The sequence below is a fragment of the Heterodontus francisci genome, chromosome 37, assembly GCF_036365525.1.
Source record: "Heterodontus francisci isolate sHetFra1 chromosome 37, sHetFra1.hap1, whole genome shotgun sequence".
NCBI classification, from domain to species: Eukaryota; Metazoa; Chordata; class Chondrichthyes; order Heterodontiformes; family Heterodontidae; genus Heterodontus; species Heterodontus francisci.
The window spans coordinates 37,516,698-37,541,323 of NC_090407.1; the positions used below are offsets into that span (position 1 = coordinate 37,516,698).

General features: G+C 43.7%; 1 protein-coding gene across 1 annotated transcript in view; it reads left to right on the forward strand.

The window, feature by feature from the left end:
- Positions 1 to 2,216: 2,216 nt before the first annotated feature.
- c37h1orf174 (chromosome 37 C1orf174 homolog) overlaps positions 2,217 to 24,626 on the forward strand; it is a 41,518-nt gene continuing 19,108 nt past the window's right edge. The window contains exons 1-2 of the mRNA XM_068017518.1: positions 2,217 to 2,355; positions 5,960 to 6,070. Of these exons, the coding sequence (XP_067873619.1) occupies positions 2,341 to 2,355; positions 5,960 to 6,070 (126 nt within the window). The 5' untranslated portion in view covers positions 2,217 to 2,340. The remainder of the gene's footprint in view (positions 2,356 to 5,959; positions 6,071 to 24,626) is intronic.

The window sequence follows — 24,626 nt, forward strand, 5'->3', positions numbered from 1 at the left end:
GGGGATATGGTTCGGAAGGCCGGGGCGTGCACCAAAACCTGGGAGGAGCGAGTAGCCAAGGTACAACAAATGTTGAGCATGTGGGGGCAGCGATCTCTCTCCATTGTGGGTAAGAACCTGGTCATCAGGTGCGAGGCACTCACGTTGTTGCTGTACATGGCGCAGGTCTGGCCCATACCCCACTCCTGCGCTGTGGCGGTCACCCGAGCCATTTTCCGCTTCATCTGGGGATCCAAAATGGACCGGGTCCGGAGGGACACGATGTTCAAACCTCTGGACAAAGGCGGAAAAAATGTACCCAACGTGGCCCTAATCCTGATGACCACCTTCGTGTGCGGCTGCATCAAGCTGTGTGTAGACCTCCAGTACGCAAACTCCAAGTGTCACTACATGCTGAGGTTCTATCTGTCCCCGGTGTTGCGAAGGATGGGCCTGGTCACATTGCCTCGGAATGCTCCATGCAGTTGGACCGTGCCGTACCACCTATCCTTCGTGGAGCAGTTTCTGCGGGAAAACACCTTTGACCATCAATCCATCAGGCAGTGGTCTGCACGGAATGTCCTCAAGGCCCTACGGGAAAAGGAGACGGTGGATCCTGTCGGATGGTTCCCTGAGCAGACCGTCAAAGTCATTTGGCGGAATGCCTCATCACCAGAACTTTCAAACAAGCACCAAGATGTAGCTTGGCTGGTGCTGAGAAGAGCCCTCCCTGTCAGATCCTTCCTGCATGCCCGAAGTCTCGCCCCCTCCGCACAATGCCCCCGTGGTGGCTATGGTGGGGAAGAGATGGTTGCCCACCTCCTCCTGGAATGTGTCTTTGCAAAGCAGGTGTGGAAAGAGATGCAATGGTTTTTGTCGAGGTTCATCCCAAGCAGCTCTGTAACACAGGAGTCTGTGCTCTATGGGCTGTTCCCAGGGACGCACACTGAGACAAACATCAACCGCTGCTGGAGGACTATCAATTCAGTGAAAGACGCCCTTTGGTCTGCCCGAAACTTGCTGGTCTTCCAGCGCAAAGAGTTGTCCACGACCGAATGTTGCAGACTGGCACATTCCAAGGTCCAGGACTACGTGCTGAGGGACGCACTAAAGCTTGGGGCAGCCGCAGCAAAGACTCAATGGGGAAAGACCAGTGTGTTAAGGTCCCCCCACCAAGCTGAACGGAGGGGCTGAATCCATGGGAAACCCCTCGAACTGTATCGGAAAAATTTTCATTTGCTGTTAGATGTAAAATGTAATTGGCATGACAAATGTGAAATGGAAGGGTTGTGAGGTAACTCATGATTGTAATGAAGCAAACGGACCTCCTTTGCACTGTTTGTATTTTTTGACTTGGTGCTGTTTGAAACTGGGAATGTAATTTTTACAGATTTTTATGAATGAAGTATATTTTGGAAATTAAAAAAAAGCTGCCATCTGAAAGAAAAAACGGGAGGGGAAACAACAAAACCAGCAAAGGAAAAGGAACAAAATGAGATCAAAGTTACAATCTAAAGTTGTTGAATTCAATGTTGAGTCCGGAAGGTTGTAAAATATTTAGTGGAAAAATGAATTGCTGTTCCTCCAGTTTTTATTGTATACATATAATCATTTACCTCCATTAATTAATGAGGAGTATAATCAAAACATGCTCATAATTGCACCTCTCAGCCCAATATCTGGGACAATTAGAACAATTCTTGGCAGATAATTTACTCATGGTACGTGGACTAAGATACAATTTGTACAGCACCTTAAACTGTATTTCTATTAGTTACTGTGTGTGCAATTGGAAATTCACAAGAGTTCTTCAAGGTAAAATAGATTCTTATTTTAACAAAGCAGTTACTAACTTTTACGTACATGCTGCAAATATATGCCACTTTAATGTTTCCGCACACTATAAAAGAATGGATAAAATCCCGAGCAGCAGACAAGTAAAATCGTTCAGGAATTACATTGTACCAAAACCCTTAACAACTAAACAGAACAATTCAGAAGGCACAATAATTGTTACAGATTTACTATTGTTGCTAACGGTTTTCACAAAAAATGACCATCATCTGCTATCAGCACTCAAAGGATTTTTTTTCAGTACAGGTCAACTTTAAGCAGACTGTTTGACATTTTCGGTTTTTACCCTTCACAAAGATGGCGCGGTCCATTTAATGCAGAATGATGGACATGTCGGCTGACCAATCAGAATACGAAACTGGCATCTATTCGCCAATCAGACAGTGACTTGGGTGGGGGCTGTGTCTCGAGGCTGAGCTGTGTTGAAAGTTCCAATGTTTGTTACAATCCAGTTTGTTGCGAGCGAGTGACTGCAAAAGGGAACATTCGTCAAGATTTTCATTTAAGATGAAAACTAAACAGGTAGGAGTTCACTGGGGTTCGGGTTACAGGTGTTTCTTTGCTTGCCCTGGTTGCAGAATGTTCCTTAAAGGGATCCCGAGTCTGTGACTGAGCGGCTGAAGTGTTTGTCTTCGCAAAGTTGAAACTCCAGTAGCTGCCTCCTTCTAAATACTGAGATTTTAAGACGCAATTAAAAATAAATTGTTAGTTGCTCCCTTATGTGTTGCAAAAGCCTCATTTAATCCGACCGGCGTAGGTATTTTAGCAGAGGGTCTAAATATGTCGTCGGCAAGTCACAAAGAGGAGTCAGGAAGTCAGTTCAATGCAGGCGGTCTTTCCCACCAGTTGGCCCTTCCTTCATGGAGCAGGGTAGCACGGCTACACTGGAATGGTAATTAAGAGTCAGGGTGGCACATTCGTAACTGGGAGGGTAGCTTTGTTTGAGGTGGCAAGGACGTTGCTAGAGATCTATTTATAGAGGTTAAATTATAATTGTTATGTCAGAATATGGCTATCCAGTATTGGCACTAGAAGAAGATGTCAATAAAGTGTATAGTTTGGTCACGATTCGACTTATGCTGTGTCCACTAAGAGTTTTTTTGAACTGTGTGCTCATCGTTTCAGGCAACTGACAGCTCATATGAAAGGGTGTGCCCAAATTAAACCAATAAAAAAGCTCTTAAAATATTGAAAGGCCTTTTCCTGTACACTGTGCCTGCGGAATATATTGTATTTGCATTTCAAATGATGACTGTTGTGAAGTGGGACAAAAATGTACAGCACTATTAGATGTTTTTCTCTCCCAGTTGGAAAAAAAAAGTTGTAAACAACTGGACTTCAGCTTTGAAACTTAAAATTTACTGTATTCCTCAGAGGGTTGAGGCCCAGTCACTTTTTCCATTTATATTTGGCACCAAGAAAGTGGTTTGTAAACATTCCAGTATGCCTCTGTCAGTAGGTTGGCCCATATGGTTGTCTGAGGAAAAGCTCTGAGTGTAGATTATGTCATTTCTAAAGGTGCTTTGTGTAAAACAGTAAAATAGCTGGCGGGATGATAGGCTTTCAGCAGTGTGTAGGCGAATGAGACACAAATATGGAGTCACATGTTCTCAAAGATTATCCAGTCACTTTTTTATGTTAAAAATCTTTTCATTTTACCCAGTCCCTCGCCACAATTTTTCTCCCACTCTCCTAATGATGCTAATTTATGCCAGGGTACAGATCCTTGAGCACTAGCAGTTTTGAGTACTTTGTCCAAATAGGCATTCTACCATGTGTGGGTTTAGATAACGAATGAGCGGGAATTCCAACCTTGGGGGGGTGGTGGGGTGGGGGAAGAAGAGAGGGAAGAGTGGTGCAAAACAATTGGTAGCAGAATGGCCATCTGAAATGGAAAGGAAATTCTAGGCAGGGGGCAGGGTGTATAACAACAACATGAATTTACGGTCAGTTCACTAGCCACCACCCAATTTCCACCCCCCGCCAACCCCACCCCCTGGTGAAGTTGAGAGTACTGCCTGAAGCGTGTTAGCAAGCTTTTCATTTCATGGAAACTATTACAACCAAGCCTTATCCTGTCATCGACCCAGTGTCCACATGTGAACACTTTGCAACAGGTATCACTGGATAGTGATTGTGAGTGGGAACACTATCTGATTTTCCTTTCCTCCTCTAGTCAAGTTGAAGTTAATTATAGCATCCTTACTGCTGCCTTGGCTGAGAACAGTTAACTCAGCACAGACGGGGAATTGAGCCTGATCTCTGTGATTCAGTACCACGCCAATGATGTGCTCATTGGCACATCGTGTCATGGAGCAAACAATCTTTTTTGTCAAAAAATCTTATACCATAGTGGATCTTTAAAGGATGATGGATATAAAGTGTTTCTTCCCTTTGCCCCCAATCACATTCTGCTTAATGTCAAGAAAGAGAACCTGGATCACCAGAGAGAGGAAAGCACAGTTTAAAAACATAAACATTTTGTAGATTTCTAACCTCCTGAGTTTATTTTACTTATTATTTTACTGTGGAATTATACTTTTGACACACGCAATGTCATAACAGTTCAAACATAGGTGAAAACATAGTCCAGTCTCCATGATCTAAACACAGGCAGATATGCACAGGAACAGTCCATCGCAGTGTCATGAATAAAAATATTAATGCGTGAAAGCCACAATTTATGAAGTTTTCTTGCAATTGTGGACTGATCAAACCTGTAGATGCATGACTTATGTGGTCATTTCAACTATGGGAAGAATTCCTTCAACCAGACTGTGCTTTCATTATCCATGTGTAGGCAGCTGCCCCAGAGCATTGCTCGGTCATGCCAGCAGAAGGTAAGAGGCAGCAGTGGCTGTAAGAACCACAAGCAAGCATTTGCTGATTGTGGAAAAAATATATATTTGAGCTTTGGGACAGGTTATCATTCAATAAATAATTGAACTGATAGAAGGTCTTTTCAATGAAATAAAACACATTGATATATTTTTGGCTTGCTCCTCATTGAAATTGTATTAAAAACAAAGGGCAAAAGGACCATCTTGGGGATATCCATTGTATATTGAGGGAAATCTGTAAATACATCTTCAGATGAATGTTTGATTTTTTTATTTCCACTGGATATAAATAAACATTTTTCTAACAAGTTACTACTGTACACACTTCTATGATTAATGTTAAATATTGTATCGCACCCACCTTCGTGGTCAAGGTCAATGTGAATGATTGGGAGAGGTCTTAGAACTCACCTGGCAGCTGAGTGCCATAGCCCCATAAGGAGACAAATTGGCAAAGACAATTCTGAATACGATACTCTCCCAACCTATTATGCTTCAGTTATGTTGAGATAGTTAAACAGCCTGCCTGAGATCCGAATCTTACTGTATGGGGAACTGTAGGCCCACAGCTGTGTCTTGCAGCCCCAGGGTTCCAAACATGATTGGTAATTTTTCATATATTACCTTTTGTAACTTTAAAAAAATATTGTAACATAAAAACCAGATGTTTTCATTACCTTCGCATTGTGAGAATTTTAAACAAATGCAAAATGTTGCCGATTGTTTTGCTTTCCCATCAGATGTACACAAGTTGTAAAAAGTTTGAGGCATGATGAAAATATTAAAACATACTTTGAAAGGTATTGATGCTTCATAGAACTTAACATCGATTACATGAATGATTGTGGAAGTGATCCTGCAGAGTTGAATGATACACAATAACACCTCAGAAAATATAGTTGAGACTGATTGAAATTGTTGCACTAAGTGTTGGGATTAAAATTGGACTCTGTAAAATATTGATACCAATTGTGTAATATACAGTATCTCAAAATTAGACTGCTGTAAAGTTTTAATATTTTAAAAATAGAAATCTTAACTTATATTTATAAGGCACCAGTCAAGAATGTTGTGAAGGATGCATTTAATCGTTTCATGTTGATATTAAAGTTATAGTGTACAATGCATCCATGATTATTGTTTCAGCATAAAATCTGTATGTGCTTCTCAAACCTTGCGTTATCACAGATTGACTTTCTGGTTGCATTTTCTGACATACATGTAGTGTGCACATGTACTTAAGTATTGTTTCAGTTATGGTAAATTCACCAAACATCTTTTTTAAGGTTGGAATCCGCCGTTCAGCACGTCTTAAGAATAGAGAGCTGTGTTCCACAGCATCAAACGCCTCCAAACAGGATGTCAAGGATGATAGCTCAATGCAGAAAACAACCACGGTAAGAAAAATGAAAACGTTGTCCCACTTAAGTTTCACATACTCATTTTTAATATAACAAAAACGTCCCAAAGCACTTTTCAGGAGCTTTATCAGATCAAATTTGACACCAAGCCATGTCAAGCAATATTAGGGCATATATCCAAAAGCTTGCTAAAAGAGGTAGGTTTTAAGGAGCAACTTAATGGAGGAGAGAGAGAGGCAAAGCTTCAGAGAAGGAATTTCAGAGTTTAGGGCTCAGGCGTCTGAGCGCGCAACCACCTATGGTGGAGAAAAGTAAATCAATTCTGGCTTCTTACACATCTTGGAGGATTGCAAGAAGCTCGGAGAGTCATGCTGGAGGAGGCTACAGAGCTGGCGAGGAGCAAGGAAATGAAGGGATTTGAACATGAGGAAGAGAATTTTAAAATCGAAGTATTGCTTAACTGGAAGCCAATGCAGGTCAGCAAGCACCAGGGGTGATGGGTGAATGGGATTTGATGTGAGTAAGGACACGAGAAGCGGAGTTTTGGATGAGCTCAAGTTTACACAGTGTAAGATGGGAGTCTGGCTGGGGAACATTGGGATAGTCAAAACTGGGGGTAAAGGCATGGTTGAGGGTTTCAGGAGCAAATAAGCTAAGGCAGGTTGGAGATAGGCGATATTGCGAAGATGATATAAGCAGTTGTGATGATGGAGAGGATATGGGATTGGAGGCTAAGCTTAGGGTCAAGTAGGATGGCGATGTTGCGAACATTCCAATTCAGCCTCAGATAGTGGCCAGGGAGCGGGATAGAGTCATTGGCTAAGGAACTGAGATTTTGGTGGGGAACCAAAGAGAATGGCTTCAGTCATCTTTATATTTAATTGGAGGAAATATCTGCTTATGCAGTACTGGATTTTGGACAAGCAGCATGACAAATCAGGGGCAGTGGAAGGGGTCTAGTGAGGTAGAGCTGGGTGTCATCAGCATACATGTGAAATTTAACATTTTGTTTTTGGCTGATGTTGCCAAGGGGCAGCCTGTAGATGAGAATGGGAGGGGGGTCAAGGATGAATCCTTAGGGGTTTCCAGAGGTAATGGTATGGGAGCAGGAAGGGAAGCTATTGCAGAAGATTCTCTGGCTATGACCGGAATGATAGAAGTGGGACCAGGCGAGGAAAACTCTCTCAGCTGGACAACAAAAGAAAGGCGTAGGAGGAAGATGGTGCAGTTAGCCATGTCACAGGCTGAAGACGGGTTGAGAAGGATGAGAGGAGAAAGTACACCACGGTCACAGTCACATAGGATATCATTTGTTAGTTTGATCAAGGCTGTTTCAGTGCTGTGGCAGAAACCTGATTGGAGGAGCTGAAAATTCAAGTTGCGGTCCCATGTGCAGGTCCTGGTGCCAATGAGCACTGTGATTGAGGAACCCTGGGTTAAATTGGCCTCGCTGCTTCCCGTGTGGTCATTGAGAGTCCCAGTCATCAGAATGAATTCAAAGTGACCCTCAGCACCATTTGAGGTAAAGTTTTACAGTTGTAACTTTTTTTGGGTGGTGGGGGGGGCACGGATTTGGGAGGCATCAACATGCTCAAGGACTTTGGAGATGAAATTGAGGTTGGAGATTGGATGGTAATCTGCAAGGACAGAGGAGTCGAGGGTAGTTTTTTTTTTGAGGGGGTGATGATGCCAGATTTGAAAGGAAGGACCTGGGGAGAGGGGATAGTTAACAATATTTTGCATACCAAACTGCATAAGCAGTACGCAATAGACAGAGCTAAGCGATCCCATAACCAACAGATCAGATCGAAGCTCTGCAGTCCTGCCACATGGTGGTGGACAATTAAACAACTAACTGGAGGAGGTGGCTTCACAAATATCCCCATCCTCAATGATGGGGGAGCCCAGCACATCAGTGCGAAAGATAAGGTTGAAGCATTTGTAGCAATCTTCAACCAGAAGAGCCGAGTTGATGATCCATCTCGGCCTCGTCCTGAAATCCCCAGCATCACAGATGCCATACTTCAGCCAATTCGATTCACTCCGCGTGATATCAAGAAACGACTGAAGGCACTGGATACTGCAAAGGCTATGGGCCCTGACAATATTCCAGCAATAGCACTGAAGACCTGTGCTCCAGAACCTGCCCCACACAAGCTGTTCCAGTACAGCTACAACACTGGCATCTACCCTGCAATGTGGAAAATTGCCCAGGTATGTCCTGTATACAAAAAGCAGGACAAGTCCAACCCGGCCAATTAACACCCCATCGTTCTACTCTCAATCATCAGCAAAGTGATGGAAGGTGTCATCAACAGTGCCATCAAGTGGCATTTGCTTAGCAATAACCTGCTTAGTGACACTCAGCTTGGGTTCTGCCAGGGCCACTCAGCTTCTGACCTCATTACAGCCTTGGTTCAAACATGCACAAAAGAACTGAACTTGAGGCGAGGTGAGAGTGACTGCCCTTGACATCAAGGCAGCATTTGACCGAGTATGGCACCAAGGAGCCCGAGCAAAACTGAGGTCAATGGGAATCAGGGGAAAACTCTCCACTGGCTGGAGTCATACCTAGTGCAAAGGAAGATGGTTGTGGTTGTTGGAGGATAATCATCTGAGCTCCAGGACAGCTGCAGGAGTTTCTCAGGGTAGTGTCCTAGGCCCAACCATCTTCAGCTGCTTCATCAATGACCTTCCTTCATTCATAAGGTCAAGTGGGGATGTTCACTGATGATTGCACAATGTTCAGCACCATTCGCGACTCCTCAGATACTGAAGCAGTCCGTGTAGAAATGCAGCAAGACCTGGACAATATCTAGGCTTGGGCTGATAAGTGGCAAGTAACATTCGCACCACACAAGTGCCAGGCAACGACCATCTCCAACAAGAGAGATTCTAACCATCTCCCCTTAACATTCAATGGCATTGCCATCACTGAATCCCCCACTACCAACATCCTAGGGGCTACCATTGACCAGAAACTGAACTGGAGTAGCCATATAAATACCGTGGCTACAAGTGAAGGTCAGAGGTTAGGAATCCTGCGGCGAGTAACTCAACTCCTGACTCCCCAAAGCCTGTCGACCATCTACAAGACACAGTCAGGAGTGTGATGGAATACTCTCCACTTGCCTGGATGGGTGCAGCTCCAACAACACTCAAGAATCTTGATACCATCCGGGACAAAGCAGCCTGCTTGATTGGCACCCCATTTAGTGTGTACCATCTACAAGATGCACTGCAACAATGCACCAAGGCTCCTTCGACAGCACCTTCCAAATTCGTGACCTCTACCACCTAGAAGGACAAGGGCAGCAGATGCATGGGAACACCACCACCTGCAAATTCCCCTCCAGGTCACACACCATCCTGACTTGGAACTATATTGCCGTTCCTTCACTGTTGCTGGGTCAAAATCCTGGAACTCCCTTCCTAACAGCACTGTGGGTGTACCTACCTCAGATGGACTGCAGCGGCTCAAGGAGGCAGCTCACCACCACCTTGTCAAGGGCAATTAGGGATGGGCAACAAATTCTGGCCTAGCCACCGATGTCCACATCTCTTGAATGAATAAAAAAATAAAAATATCAGCCAACATGGGATCCACGAAGGGAAATTGGGTTGTCAGCAGCTTGGTGGGAATTGGATCGAGGAAGCAGAAAGTAGGTTTCATGGACAAGATGATTATGGAGAGAGAGGAGAAAAACGAAAGAGGATGTAAGTTCAGGACTAGGGCTGGGGGAAATCTGGCTTGGTGGGTTAAAGGGAAGGAAACAGCAGAGGCAGCTGAAAAGATGGTCTCCATCTTCGTGGCAAAGAAGTCCATTAGTTCCTCGCATTTTTTGGAGGTAAGGGTGAAGAGGGCAGGGTGGAAGAGTTTAAAGAGATTGCTTATTATGGAGAAGAGAAGCCAATGGTTGATCCTGGAGCAGTGAGCAATTTTGACCGAGGAGACCAGGAGCCGATAGTGCTTCATGGTCTAGCCAGATCTGACCATAAATGGCTAAACCAGTTGTCCACCATAAACAATCAAGTCTGAAGCCCTTGACCTTAAGGGAACAGAGATTGGGGCTACACCATGGGGAATAACTTTATTGGATTAGATAGAACTATTTAGTGGGCCATTCCTCCTTTTTTACAAAAAAAGGAACTGGCATGTGACAATTAATGAATTCATTCTTTTTCCCCTCTTTACAGTTCTTGATTTCTTCAGTCCACACACGTCCTGTTACGGAGAGGGTGGGTGTCCAGCACCATCTACCAGGTCTTTACAATTGGTGTTCTGAGGTGGCCACTGTTTGGCAACAGCCAAGGGACAACTCTCCTGTTTCCCCTGTCCTCTCCCCAAAATAGTGCAGACAAATTACTAATCTAGTGTGGAATTGGAAAGAGAATGAAACTTATGTCCTTTTGTTGTTGCATCATGCATTAATTCTCCAACAAATTGTAGCACAATGCCACCTTCAATTTATACAGGTTTTGCAAATGAACTGGCATGCTTCAGGGAAAAAAAATACCGTTATGGCCAGTGACTGAAACTAAACAACCTGGGCCCACTGGCTTCCAACCATTCCACTGCAGGATTCTATAATCACAATACATAGCTCTTTCTACCTTTACATTTAGATATGTTTCCTCTACATACTGATGATGTGCAATTAGATTGGTCAATTTTAAATATTAAAATGCCATATCAATGTGTAGGATATATACTTGAGCCTCTGAGACAGCAGGTTGTGGGTTCAAGTCCCACTCCAGGACTTGAGTGCAAAAATCAAGGCTGACACTCCAGTGCAGTACTGAGGGAGTGCTGCCCTGTCAGAGGTGCTATCTTTGGGATGAGACGTCTGCCCTCTCAGGTGGATGTAAAAGATCCCATGGCACAATTTCCTAGATGAACAGGGTAGTTATCCCAGGTGTTGTGGGCAATATTTATCCCTCAATCAGCATCATGAAAAAAAAAACATTATCTGGTCATTATTTCACTGCTCTTTGTAAGAGCTTGCTGTGCACAGATTGTCTGTCATGTTTCCTATGTTACTACATTGACCACACTTCAACAGTTGGCTGTCAAGTGTTTTGGGACATTTCGTGGTCTTGAAAGATGTTACGTAAATGTAAATCTGTCTTTCTTTCTTTATGACAGTGTTAATTTACAATTAGAAAATGTGTGCTTTTTCTCCAGGTTGTTATGTATTTTGTTAAAGAAGGCAGGAGTTTGACTACCAAATTTTATTTATATTTTCTAAATGGATGCACATGTTTTTGTTTAACCCAGTGAAGTTCCTGTTATCTTGCTTCTAGTAAGACCTATTGTTGGGACGTCCCACTAATAACACAGTATCATTTGTTATAGTGAAGATTGTGTCAGGGATTGGGATAGGGAATAGCACATCAACCCACAATTTGAGTGTGTATTTTTTCTTCACCAGTTCTGACATACTGGGGAATGGTCCATAGGTGTGAGCACCTCACCCAAAACTCTTCGTATGTCACGCTAGCCAGTGAGGTGAGCAGAATATTTGATCATGGCAGGTGCATCTGATGCTAATTTCACAAGTTACTCAGATTTCAAAATACTACCAGCTGTTTATTACAATAGGAATTTAAAGGCAATAAATTTAAGTCAAAAACTAAAGAAAGTCTTAGTTGACATTTTTGGAATGAGCTGTTCTTGTCTTATTCTTTTTATCTTCTCCAACTTCCTATGAATAACCTATTTTGAAGTCTGTTGACAACTATAACCCCTACCTAGAAATCTTGAAAAAGTATTGGCAAAGATAATCTACAAAAGATGATTGGGTGATTACTCGTTGGAGGAAAGCTAAGGGATTGATTCAGGGCATTTTTACTACTGTTCACGACACTGGACAAAATCAGAAGTTTATCCTGATGCGGTATACTTGACAGAGGTATATTTGACTTCCACTACAACTGATAACTTCAGGACTTGCAATCGGAATAGTTTAGCATTTTAATACTTCAGTTCTGGTATAATGCACAAAGCTTCAAGTGGATTTTTTGGTGCATTTTCTGCATTCTCCTGTTGAAGTTACTGACTCTTCCATGTTATGGTTCCATAGGTAGTAGCAATCCCTTTCCCCCCCCACCATTCCTCCCGCCCCCCCCCCCCCCCCCCACCCCAACCTTGTGCCAGTGGCCATTCTTCAGTCATAAAGCCGAAACAGTGAGTCTTGACAGCCTATCAGACTAAAGGACACATTAGCATTAAACATCATTCTGTTTTTACCAGTGTTCATGGCACTATGCAGCACAGGTTAATTGTAGGGGGCAAGAACCTTGATTCTGTGTTCTGTTCCCCAGGACTGCTAAGACCAATAAAGGCATCTTTCACGTTGCCCTGAGATTAGTTAACTCCGCACAATCTAATGATAGAGCTTTGGGCCGTCCTGGTCTCCTACTTGGTTCACTTACCCCTAAGTAGGCAATAAAACTAAAATCCACTGTATGTTAATTAATCTGCTACATGGGTGGGGTGGCCTCAGCTGGACAAGTAGCAGGAAACCATCAGTTTGATGTACTGGTAAACTTTATGCTTTTAGCTTGTTCAATTCCAGCACTGAGCAAACCTGGGGTCCCTAAGACTCAGTTCATTGACTCTCTGGACTGAGAAAGTGAGATGTGTACCTGTGTGGCAGAGTGTTCATTCCATAAAGAAAACAATCACAGAATCACAAAATTGTTCAAGTGCGGAACGAGGCCATTCAGCCCACCGCGTCCGCACCGGCTCTGTAAAAGAGCAATTCCCTCAGATCCATTTCCCCCGCCTTCTCCCTGTAACCCTACATGTTCTTCCTTTTCATATAACAGTCTAATTCCCTTTTGAATGCTTCAGTTGAACCTGCCTCCACCACACTCTCAGGCAGTGCATTCCAGACCTGAACCACTTGCTGCATGAAAAAGATTTTCCTCATGTCACTTTTGCTTCTCTTACAAAATGCTTTAAATTTATTTTATTTATTTATAGATACAGCACTGAAACAGGCCCTTCGGCCCACCGAGTCTGTACCGACCATCAACCACCCATTTATACTAACCCCATATTCCTACCACATCCCCACCTATCCCTACCACCAACCTATACTAGGGGCAATTTATAATGGGCAATTTATAATGGCCAATTTAGCTATCAACCTGCAAGTCTTTGGCTGTGGGAGGAAACCGGAGCACCCGGCGGAAACCCACGCGGTCACAGGGAGAACTTGCAAACTCCACACAGGCAATACCCAGAATTGAACCCGGGTTGCTGGAACTGTGAGGCTGCGGTGCTAACCACTGCACCACTGTGCCGCCCACTGCCCAGGTGTGCCGATCAACGGCCTAAGTCGGTTCTGGAATTCCTGTATCATGAAGCAAGCAGCCGTCTTCACCTGTATCCACGTTGAGAGATTGTGGAAACGCGATTTGTTTAAAAAACAGAGCATTCTCCCATTTTTTATTGTTAACTAAGGAATTTCAACCCTCACTATGTGAAAAAGGGATCATTGGACCTTAGGGAAAGATTCGGATGTAACTCCATTTTTAAACCAACAGAGGTAATTCCCACACCTGCAACTATTTACAGGAGTACAGACAAAAACCCTCAAGTTATCAGTTAGAATTGTCCATCTCTTGAAACAACTGCACGGTTGGCTGAAGTCATCACAATGATTAATCGCTGTTGCTTCCTTTGCTGTCAGAGTATGCCCCCAGAAGGCTCAAAGAGGAATTACAGGCTGCTGATGCTTGCTGTGCTTGTGAGCATGGCACCAATAACACTACTGAAGCAGGCAATGCCACAGTATTCCAATCACTGGCACCATTGCTTGTCAGGCAGTCCTTCTGTATACTGGCTCCTTTCCCAAGGTTCAATGAATCTGTTTTCTTGGTTTTGTGCCCTCTCGTTCTGGAGTGGGAATAGTTTCTCTCTATCTACTCTGTCCAGATTCCTCATGATTTTGAATACCTCTATCAAATCAGCTCTCAGCCTTCTCTTCAAGGAAAACAGTCCTAACGTCTCCAATCTATCTTCATAACTGAAATTCCTAATACCTAGAACCATTCTTGTGAATCTTTTCTGTACTCTCCAATGCCCTCACGTCTTTCCTCAAGTGCGGTGCCCAGAACTGGATGCAATACTCCAGCTGAGGCCGAACTAGTGTCTTATATAAATTCAACAAAACGTCCTTGCCCCTATTAATAAAACCCAGGATACTGTATGCTTTGTTAACTGCTCTCTCACCCTGTCCTGCCACCTTCAATGGCTTATGCACATATACACCTAGGGCCCTCTGCTCCTGCACCCCTTTTAGAATTGTACCCTTTATTCCATATTGTCTCTCCATGTTCTTCCTCCCAAAATGAATCACTTCACATTTCTCCGCATTGAACTTCATCTGCCACCTGTCTGCCCGTTCCACCAACTTGTCTATGTCCTTTTGGAGTTTTACACAATCCTCCTCACAGTTCACAATGCTTCCAAGTTTTATATCAACTGCAAACTTTGAAATTGTGCCCTATATACCAAGGTCTAGGTCATTACTATATATATGGATCAGGAAAAGCAAGGGTCCCAACATTGACCCCTGGGGAACTCCACAACAAACCTTCCTCCATCCCAAAAAACATCCATTAATCACTTCTGTTTGTTTCCTGTCACTCAGCCAATTCTGTATCCATGTTGCTACTGTCCCTTTTATTCCATAAGCTATAGCCTTGCTCACAAGTCTGTTGTGTGGCACTGTATCAAATGCCTTCTGAAAGTCCATGTACACCGCATCAACTTCATTTCCCTGATCAACCTTCTCCGTTACCTCCTCAAAAAACTCAGGCAAGTTAGTTAAACATGATTTTCCCTTAAGAAATCCATGCAGGCTTTCCTTAATTAACCTGCATTTGTCCATGCGACTATTAATTTTATCCCAAATTATGTTTTTTGGAAGTTTCCCACCACCGAAGTTAAACTGACTGGCCTGTGGCTGCTGGGCTTAACTTTACACCCTTTTTTGAACAAGGGTGTAGCGTTTGCAATTCTCCAGTCCTCTGGCACCACCCCAGAGTCTAAAAGACTGAAAAATTATGGCTCGTGCCTCCACAATTTCCACCTTCACTTTCCTCAGAATCTTTGGATGCATCTCATCCGGTCCTGGTGTTTTATCCACTTTTAGTACAGACTAATATGTCCTCTTTATCAATTGTAAACCCTTCTAGTGTCTGAATTACCTCCTCTTTCATCATTGGCTGGGTTGCATCTTCTTCCTTGGTAAAGACAGATGCCAAGTATTCATTTAATACCTCATCTAAGCCCTCTGTCTCAATATGTAAATCCCCTTTCTGGTCCCACATCGGCCCCACTCCTCCTCTTACCACCCTTTTACTATTTATATTTATACAGAAAACTTTGGGATTCCCTTTAATGCTGGCTGCCAGTCTCTTTTCATGCTCTCCCTTTGCTTCTCTTATTTGCTTCTTCACTTCTACTTTGGACTTTCTATATTCAGCCTGGTTCTCTATAGTATTTTCTACTCGGCATCTGGCACAAGCACACTTTTTCTTCTTTATCTTAACTTCTAACTCTTTTAACATCCGCGAGCTCTGGATTTGTTTGCCTTACCTATCCCCTTCGAGGAGACATACCTTGACTGTGCCTGAGCTATCACTTCTTTGAAGGTAGCCCATTGTTCATCTATTGGTTTTCCTGCCAACTTTTGACTGCAATTTAGTCACCCCAGCTCCATTCTTACCCTATTGAAGTTGGCCTTCCCCCAGTTAATTATTCTTACCCTGGATTGTTTTTTGTCCTTTTCCATAGTCAGCCTAAACCATATGATACAATGATTACTGTCTCCTAAATGATCTCCTACTGATACTTGATCCACTTGGCCCACCTCAACCCCAAGAACCAAGTCTAGCACTGCCTTCTTTCTCATTGGACTAGCGACATACTGCTGTGGAAAATTTTCCTGAACACACTCTACTAACTCTTTCCCCTCACTGCCCTTTACACTACTGTTATCCCAGTCTATGTTTGATAATTAAAGTCCCCCATTATAACTACCCTATAATGTTTGCACCTCTCTGAAATTTCCTTGCAAAATTGTTCCTCCATGCCCCTCCCACTAGCTGGTGACCTATAGACAACACCGAGTAATGTAACTGCACCTTTTTTATTCCTTAGCTCTAGCCAATTGATTCTGTCCTTTGCCCCTCTGGAACATCCATTTTCTGCAACACTACAATGCTGTCCTTAATCAATACCGCCACCCCTCCCCCACTTTTCCCTTTCCTATCTTTCCTGTATCCAGGAATATTTAACACCCAGTCTTGCCCTTCTTTGAGCCAGGTCTCTGATACTGCCACAACATCATATTTCCACATGGCAATTTGTGCTTGCACCTCACCAATCTTATTTTACCACACTCCATTCATGCATATTAACCCTGATTTAGACTTTATTACTTTCTCCCTTACTCTGACCCCACCTAATAACTTACTATTTTCCTACTCTAGTGCTATCTATCTCTCTCAGTATTCTGTGCGCCTTGCTGTTCCTCTCTGATCATTGTTCCTGGTTCCCACACCCCTGACAAGTTACCAATTTTGCTTCCCTCCAATCTGAGCTCCCTCTCCGGTTCCCATCCCCTTGCCAATCTAGTTTAAACCCTCCCTATCAGCACTAGCGAATTCCCAGTGAGGATATCAGTCCCAGTCCTGCTAAGATGCAACCCATCCATCTTGTACAGGTCCCACCTGCCCCAGAATGGTCCCATTGCCTCAGAAATCTGATGCCCTCCCTCCTACACCAATTCTCCAGCCACGTGTTCAATCGCTCAATTCTCCTATTCCTATGCTCACTTGCATGTGGGACTGGGAGTAATCTTGCGATTCTTCAGGATTACAGAAACCACCTTGCACGGATTTCTCAGTAGTTTCTTTTGGCCACTGATCAGAAACATAATTAACCTTCATACTCTATAGCAGGATATTAACCCCTCAATATTTCTTCCCAGGTATCCACTGTTCAGTGCATTCAGTTGCCACACAAAAGAGGACATTATGTAACCTGTTTGCAAACATAAGAACATACAAATTAGGAGCAGGTGTAGGCCATGTGGCCTTTTGAGCCTGCTCCACCATTTGATAAGGTCATGGCCGATCTGAATGTGGCCTCAACTACACTTTCCTGTCTGCCCCCCATAACACTTGACTCCCTTGTCTATCAAGAATCTATCTAACTCAGCCTTGAATATATTCAATGACCCAGCCTCTATTGCTGTCCGAGGAAGCGAATTCCACAGACTAATTATCCTCTGAGAGAAAAAATTTCTCTTCATCTCCATCTTAAATGGGGGACCCCTTGTTTTTATACTGTGTCTCCTAGTTCTAGTCTTGCCCACAAGTGGAAACATCCTTCCAGCATCCACCCCATCAAGTCCTGTCAGGATCTTATATGTTTCAATAAGATCACCTCTCATTCTTCTAAACTCCAGTGGGTATAGGTCCAACCTGTTCAACCTTTCCTCATAAGATAACCCTTTCATCCCAGGAATCAGTCGAGTGAACCTTCTGCGAACTGCTTCTAATGCAATTTTATCCTTTAAGTAAGGAGACCAAAACTGTACACAGTACTCCAGATGTGGTCTCACTAAGGCCCTGTACAGCTGTAGCAAAACCTCCCTACTTTTATATTCGATTCGCCTTGCAATAAATGACAACATTCAATTTGCCTTCCTAAGCGGCGCTTGAGATGGCTTGGCCATGTGAGCCGCATGGAAGATGGCAGGATCCCCAAAGACACATTGTACAGCGAGCTCGCCACTGGTATCAGACCCACTGGCCGTCCATGTCTCCGTTATAAAGACGTCTGCAAACGCGACATGAAATCGTGTGACATTGATCACAAGTCGTGGGAGTCAGTTGCCAGCATTCGCCAGAGCTGGCGGGCAGCCATAAAGACAGGGCTAAATTGTGGCGAGTCGAAGAGACTTAGTAGTTGGCAGGAAAAAAGACAGAGGCGCAAGGGGAGAGCCAACTGTGCAACAGCCCCAACAAACAAATTTCTCTGCAGCACCTGTGGAAGAGCCTGTCACTCCAGAATTGGCCTTTATAGCCACTCCAGGCGCTGCTTCACAAACCACTGACCACCTCCAGGCGCGTATCCATTGTCTCTCGAGATAAGGAGGCCCAAAAGAAAAAGAATTACTTGCTGCACTTGCATACTAACTTTGCGTGATTCATGTTCCAGGACACTCAGATCCCTCTGTACTGCAGAGTTCTGCAGTCTGTCTCCATTTAAATAATATTCTGCTTTTCCATTCTTCCTGCCAAAGTGGACAAGTTCACATTTTCCTACATTATACTCCATATGCCAAATTTTTGCCCACTCACTTAACCTATCTATATCCCTTTGTCGACTCTATGTCCTCTTGACAACTTACCTTCCAACATATCTTTGTGTCATCTGCAAATTTAGCCACCATACATTTGGTCCCTTCATCCAAATCATTGATGTAGATTGTAAATTGTTGAGGCCCCAGCACTGATCCCTGTGGCACTCCACTAGTCACAACCTGTCAACCCAAAAATGACCCATTTATCCCTACACTCTGCTTCCTGTTGACTAGCCAGTCCTCTATCCCTGCTAATATGTTACCCCCCCCCCCCCACCCCCACACACCATGAACTCTTATTTTGTGTAATGACCTTTGATGTGGTACCTTATCGAATGCCTTTTGGAAATCCAAGTACATCACATCTATACAGGTTCCCTTTTATCCACCTTGCTTGTTACTTCCTCAAAGAACTCAAATTCATCAAACACGATTTAAGAATGTATTCTGTACCAGGGTTCCTTTTGTTTTGAAATTGCTTAACCCTGTAGGACTTGTGATTTATGAGTCATATTTTGAGTTAGCTGTTGTAATGTGAGTGGAACTGTTATGCTAGACCCACATCTGCCAAGAATGAGGCACATTGATTTTGTTATGAACATTGCTTTTAAACTGTTATTGGAGTGAAGAAAGGACTTGTTAAACAGATCAGCCGTGACTGGAAAAGACACTTGCATATTAACAGACGGTGATTGGATGGACAAAGGACCATTCCCTGACACTTTCAACCCACAATGGACCTTGATCACCATATTGTGTGTATGAGGAGCATTCCAGAGACTGCTAAGGTGATACAATCCAAGGCGTGGTCAGACCAGTTGTCACATGACCAACCTGCTTGACAACCTGGGGTTTTCTGAATTGTACAAACAGTTTGAACGGTGAGTGTCTGTTGCTCCTAGACTGAGAATATCTCTCCTGTCTGTTCCCATTTCTCTCACAAGCCTCTGAATCCACTGAAGACACATGAACCCCAAGAGAGAAAAGTCTCCTACAGTGAACAAGGTTTAAGAAGAATACTGGGCCCCAACGAAAAGCAAGATCTCCCGACAATCAAGGACTCTACAGTGAGCTCGAAGCACAGTTTAAAAAAAAACCTCTTCAGATATTGCCTCAAACATTTCCACTTTATTTTTCTTCTACATGTGTGTATCAGGTGTGCATGCTAGCGTGAGTGCGTCATGTATCTGTAGGCGTCAACCGAATTCGAGATTAAATTTAATAAATTTCAAACTTTTCTTCTTTAAACCTAAGAAAACCTGGTTGAACTGGTTTCTTTGCCTTATAATTGGAAAGCAGTGAACAAGGATTCACCAAGGGGAGCTAAAAACAGTGTGTTTTATAAAATCCTGTAACCAACCATGAGGTAAAAATATACATTAAATCCTCATGCAGTACAATATTTCATGTTCGCATATGCCCTTCGAATAACTGAAGTGTCGATACTTTAAGATTTAAAGGATCTTCTGGGTCATCTGATTTCACAAGAAAGTACCTGAATGCTAATGTCAGAAACTCCTGAAATTTACCTAGGACCTAAAAGCTGACTATGCAGTTATAGAATGAGGCTGCAGGAGGCATTTTAAAAAGAAACCAATATGCTGAATTGGATAAAATCACAATACTGCAGGTGCAGGAAATCTGAAATAAAAACTGAAAGTATTGGAAATACTCTACAGGTCAGGCAGCAACTGTGGAGAGAGCAGCAGAGTTGACGTTTCAGGCCTGCGCCCTTTAAGGTCACAGACCTGAATCGTTAACTCTGCTTCTTTCTCCATAGATGCTGTCTGACCTGCATGAGTATTTCCAGCACTTGCTGTTTTTATTGCTGAATTGGATATTTTCCAGGACTAGTCTGACTTTATATTTATTATTTATTTATATTTATTGATACAGCACTCCTGGCTTGTGCCTTGTAAAGGATGGATAGGCTTTGGGGAGTCAGGAGGTGAATTACTTGCTGAAGAATTCCCAGCCTCTGACCTGCTCTTGTAGCCACAGTACTTAGGTGGCTGGCGCTGTTCGGTTTCTGGTCTATGGTAACCCTGCAGGATGTTGATAGTGGTGGATTCAGCAATGGTAATGCCGTTGAATGTCAAGGGGAGATGGTTGGATTCTCTCTTGTTGGAGATAGTGGCGCAGTGGTTAGCACCGCAGCCTCACAGCTCCAGCGACCCGGGTTCAGTTCTGGGTACTGCCTGTGCGGCGTTTGCAAGTTCTCCCTGTGACCACATGAGTTTCCTCCGGATGCTCCGGTTTCCTCCCACATGCCAAAGACTTGTGGGTTGATAGGTAAATTGGCCATTGTAAAAAATGCCCCTAGTGTAGGTCGATAGGAGGAGAATTGAGGGAAGGTGGGGATGTGAGAGGGAAAATGGGATTAATGTAGGATTAGCATAAATGGGTGGTTGATGGTTGGCACAGACTCGGTGGGCCGAAGGGCCTGTTTCGGTGCTGTATGACTCTTTTAAAAAAAAATAAATAAATAAATAATAATAATCATTGCCTAGCACCTGTGTGGCACGAATGTAACTTGTCGCTTATCAGTCTAAGCCTGAATGTTGTCCAGGTCTTGCTGCAGATGGACACAGACTGCCTCAGTATCTGAGGAGTTGCGAATGCTGCTGAACATTGCACAATCATCAGCAAACACCCCTTTTCTGACTTTGGTGGTCATTGAAGCAACTGAAGATGGTTGGGCCTAGGACACTACCTGAGGAACTCCTGGAGTGATGTCCTGGGATTAAGATGAAGGATCTCCCACAACCACAACCATCTTCTTTTGTGCGAGGTATGACTCCAACCAGTGGAGAGTTTTCCCCCTGATTTCCATTGACTCCAGTTTTGCTGGAGCTCCTCGATGCCATACTCGGTCAAATGTTGCCTTGATATCAAGGGCAGTCTCTCTTGCCTCACTTCTGGATTTCAGCCCTTTTGTCCATGTTTGGACCAAGGCTGTAATGAGGTCAGGAGCTGAGTGGCCCTGGCAGAACCTAAACTGAGCGTCAGTGAGCAGGTTATTGCTGAGTAAGTGCCGCTTGTTAGCACTGTCAACGACACTTTCCATCATTTTACTGATAATCAGAAGTAGACTGATGGGGCGGTAATTGGCTGGGTTGGATTTGTCTTGCTTTTTGTGTACAGGACATACCTGGGCAATTTTCCACATTGACGGGTAGATGCCAGTGTTGTAGTTGTACTGGAACAGTTTGGTTATGGGTGCAGCCAGGTCTGGAGCCACAGGTCTTCAGTACTATTGCTGGAATATTGTCAGGACCCATAGCCTTTGCAGTATCCAGTGCCTTCAGCCATTTCTTGATATCATGTGGAGTGAATCAAATTGGCTGAAGTCTGGCATCTGTGATGCTGGGGACGTCAGGAGGAGGTCAAGATGGATCATCCACTCAGCACTTCTGGCTGAAGATGGTTGTAAATGCTTCAGTCTTGTCTTTTGCACTGATGTGCTGGGCTCCCCCATTTTGGAGCATCCTCCTTCTATTCGTCGTTTAATTGTCTACCACCATTCACGATTGGATGTGGCAGGACTGCAGAGTTTAGCTTTGATCTGTTGGTTGTGGGATCACTTAGCTCTGTCTATCGCATGCGACTTCTGTTTGGCATGCATGTAGTCCTGTGTTGTAGCTTCACCAGGCTGATGCCTCATTTTGAGGTATGCCTGGTGCTGCTCCTGGCATGCCCTCCTGCACTCTTCATTGAACCAGGGTTGATTCCCCGAATTGATGGTAGAGTGGGGGCTATGCTGGGCCATGAGGTTGCTGATTGTGGTTGAATGCAATTGTGCTGCTGCTGATGGCCCACAGCACCTCATGGATGCCTAGTTTTGAGTTGCTAGATCTGTTTGAAATCTATCCCATTTAGCATGGTTGTCATGCCAAACAACACGATGGTGGGTATCCTCAATGTGAAGATGGGAGTTCTTCTCCACAAGGACTGTGCAGTGGTCACTCCAACCAATACAGCTAGGTGAGGACGATGTAAAGTAGGTTTTTCCCTCTTGTAGGCTCACTCACCACTTGCCACAGACCCAGTCTAGTCGCTATGTCCTTTCGGACTCAGCCAGCTCGGTCAGTAGTGGTGCTACTGAGCCACTCTTGATGAGGGGCATTGAAGTCCCCCACCCAGAGTACATTCTGTGCCCTTGCCACCCTCAGTGCTTCTTCCAAGTGGAGGTTAACATGGTGGAGTATTGATTCATCAGCTGAAGGGCAGGGATGTGGTAGGTGGTAATCAGAAGGTTTCTGTGCCCATGTTTGACCTGATGTCATGAGACTTCATGGGGTCCAGAGTCAATGTTGAGGACGCCCAGGGCAACTTCCTCCCGACTGTATACCACTGTGCCAACACCTCTGGTGGGTCTGTCCTGTATATATATTTATATATATATTTATATGTTTGTGTCTTCTCCTATATGATTGTTATTAGGGACTACAGTGGTCTGTCACATCCTGCCTCTGTACCTTTTGTAAATCTGCTTTGTGTTGTGCATGTAGTGTGTTAGACTTTGTTCCCCCCACACACACACTGTGCATTTACAACCAATAAAAATGTCCTTTCTCCCATACTGTTTTGTGCTCTGTCTTCGTGACCTGTTAATTAACAAATGCAGAATAAGGAAGGAGCCAAACAAAATTCTAAAGTGTCACTTTCCTACAGCGAAAGCTGTCATGAAATCATCTCATATTTGTAGGGTGTGCCACATGTGCAAAGAAATTTACAATGCTTTTCTTTAAGAAAAATTCTTATAAACCAAATTGTTGAAATGTGCAAATCTGTTGATATTCTACCTTGTACATGACATTATATCGTTACTCACTAGCAGATCTGCCATGGCATTGCTCATGGTAAATTGGGCGGCGTAGTGGTTAGCACCGCAGCCTCACAGCTCCAGGGACCCGGGTTCGATTCTGGGTACTGCCTGTGTGGAGTTTGCAAGTTCTCCCTGTGTCTGCGTGGGTTTTCCCCGGGTGCTCCGGTTTCCTCCCAAAGCCAAAAGACTTGCAGGTGATAAGTAAATTGGCCGTTGTAAATTGCCCCTGGTGTAGGGAGGTGATAGGGAATATGGGATTACTGTAGGGTTAGTATAAATGGGTGGTTGTTGGTCGGCACAGACTCGGTGGGCCGAAGGGCCTGTTTCAGTGCTGTAACTCTAATAAAAAATAAATAAAATCAGAGATGTGTGGTTTTATAAGGTCAGGATCATTACAGTAAGTAGCTCACAATTGTCTGCTGCTAAGGTGGAGCTTTCCCCACCTTTTACACCAAAAGGTTGAATTGTTGTAAATAAGCACTTCAGTTCAATTAGAAGAGAAAACATGTCTCTGTTGATTGGGAGGTGCTTGTAAATCCCTGGCTCCTTCCCACGCTCAGGAAAAACTGTAGCTCTCTTTCGTACTTTTATGTTTTAAAAAGATTGTTCTCCATCTGTAACAACACGTGGTAAACAAAAAGCGTATCTCTGCTAACAGATCACCTATGGCATTTCTCAGGCCCGCCGCACAGTTGTAATGTTTAGCTGTTAACCTGAGCTGTGCCTTTGGGATTTCCAGATAGGTTAATTGTAGCTACTTACAAATTGCTGAGATCAAATGAGATATTGTAACCTCTTATAAATGTCAGCCTTCAAGTAATGACTGGCTTCTTTGTTTTTAATATAACTGGCACGCACGAACGTAACATTTTTTCATATATACATAAAATAATTCTCCCAATCTGCTAAGATATCAGACCCAAATGCTTAATGACCATGTTTAATATCACAATGCTTTGATTTTAAAACGGCACTTTAGAGAGGTTTGGTAGGCTATGCTTTAGAGCAGGGCAGGTCTGATTTCCCCTGTGATTTTCATTTATTGTATACATTTCCCTCCTTTTATTTGTGTCCTTGCCGATGTGATTGTTATTGGGGACTGCAGTGGATGGCACCATGCCTCTGGACCTTTTGTAAACCTGCTTTGTATTGTACATGTAATGTGTTAGACTTTGTTCCCTACATGTACTGTGTATTTATAACCAATAAAGTGCCCATTCTCTCTCACTGTTGCCTTTCAAAATTTAATAAAGCATAATAGTGAATGTGGAACATTTTTTCATTTTATGTCCGTTTGAATTTTTTTTAAAATTCATTCATGGGATGTGGGCGTCACTGGCCAGACCAGCATTTATTGCCCATCCCTAATTGCCCT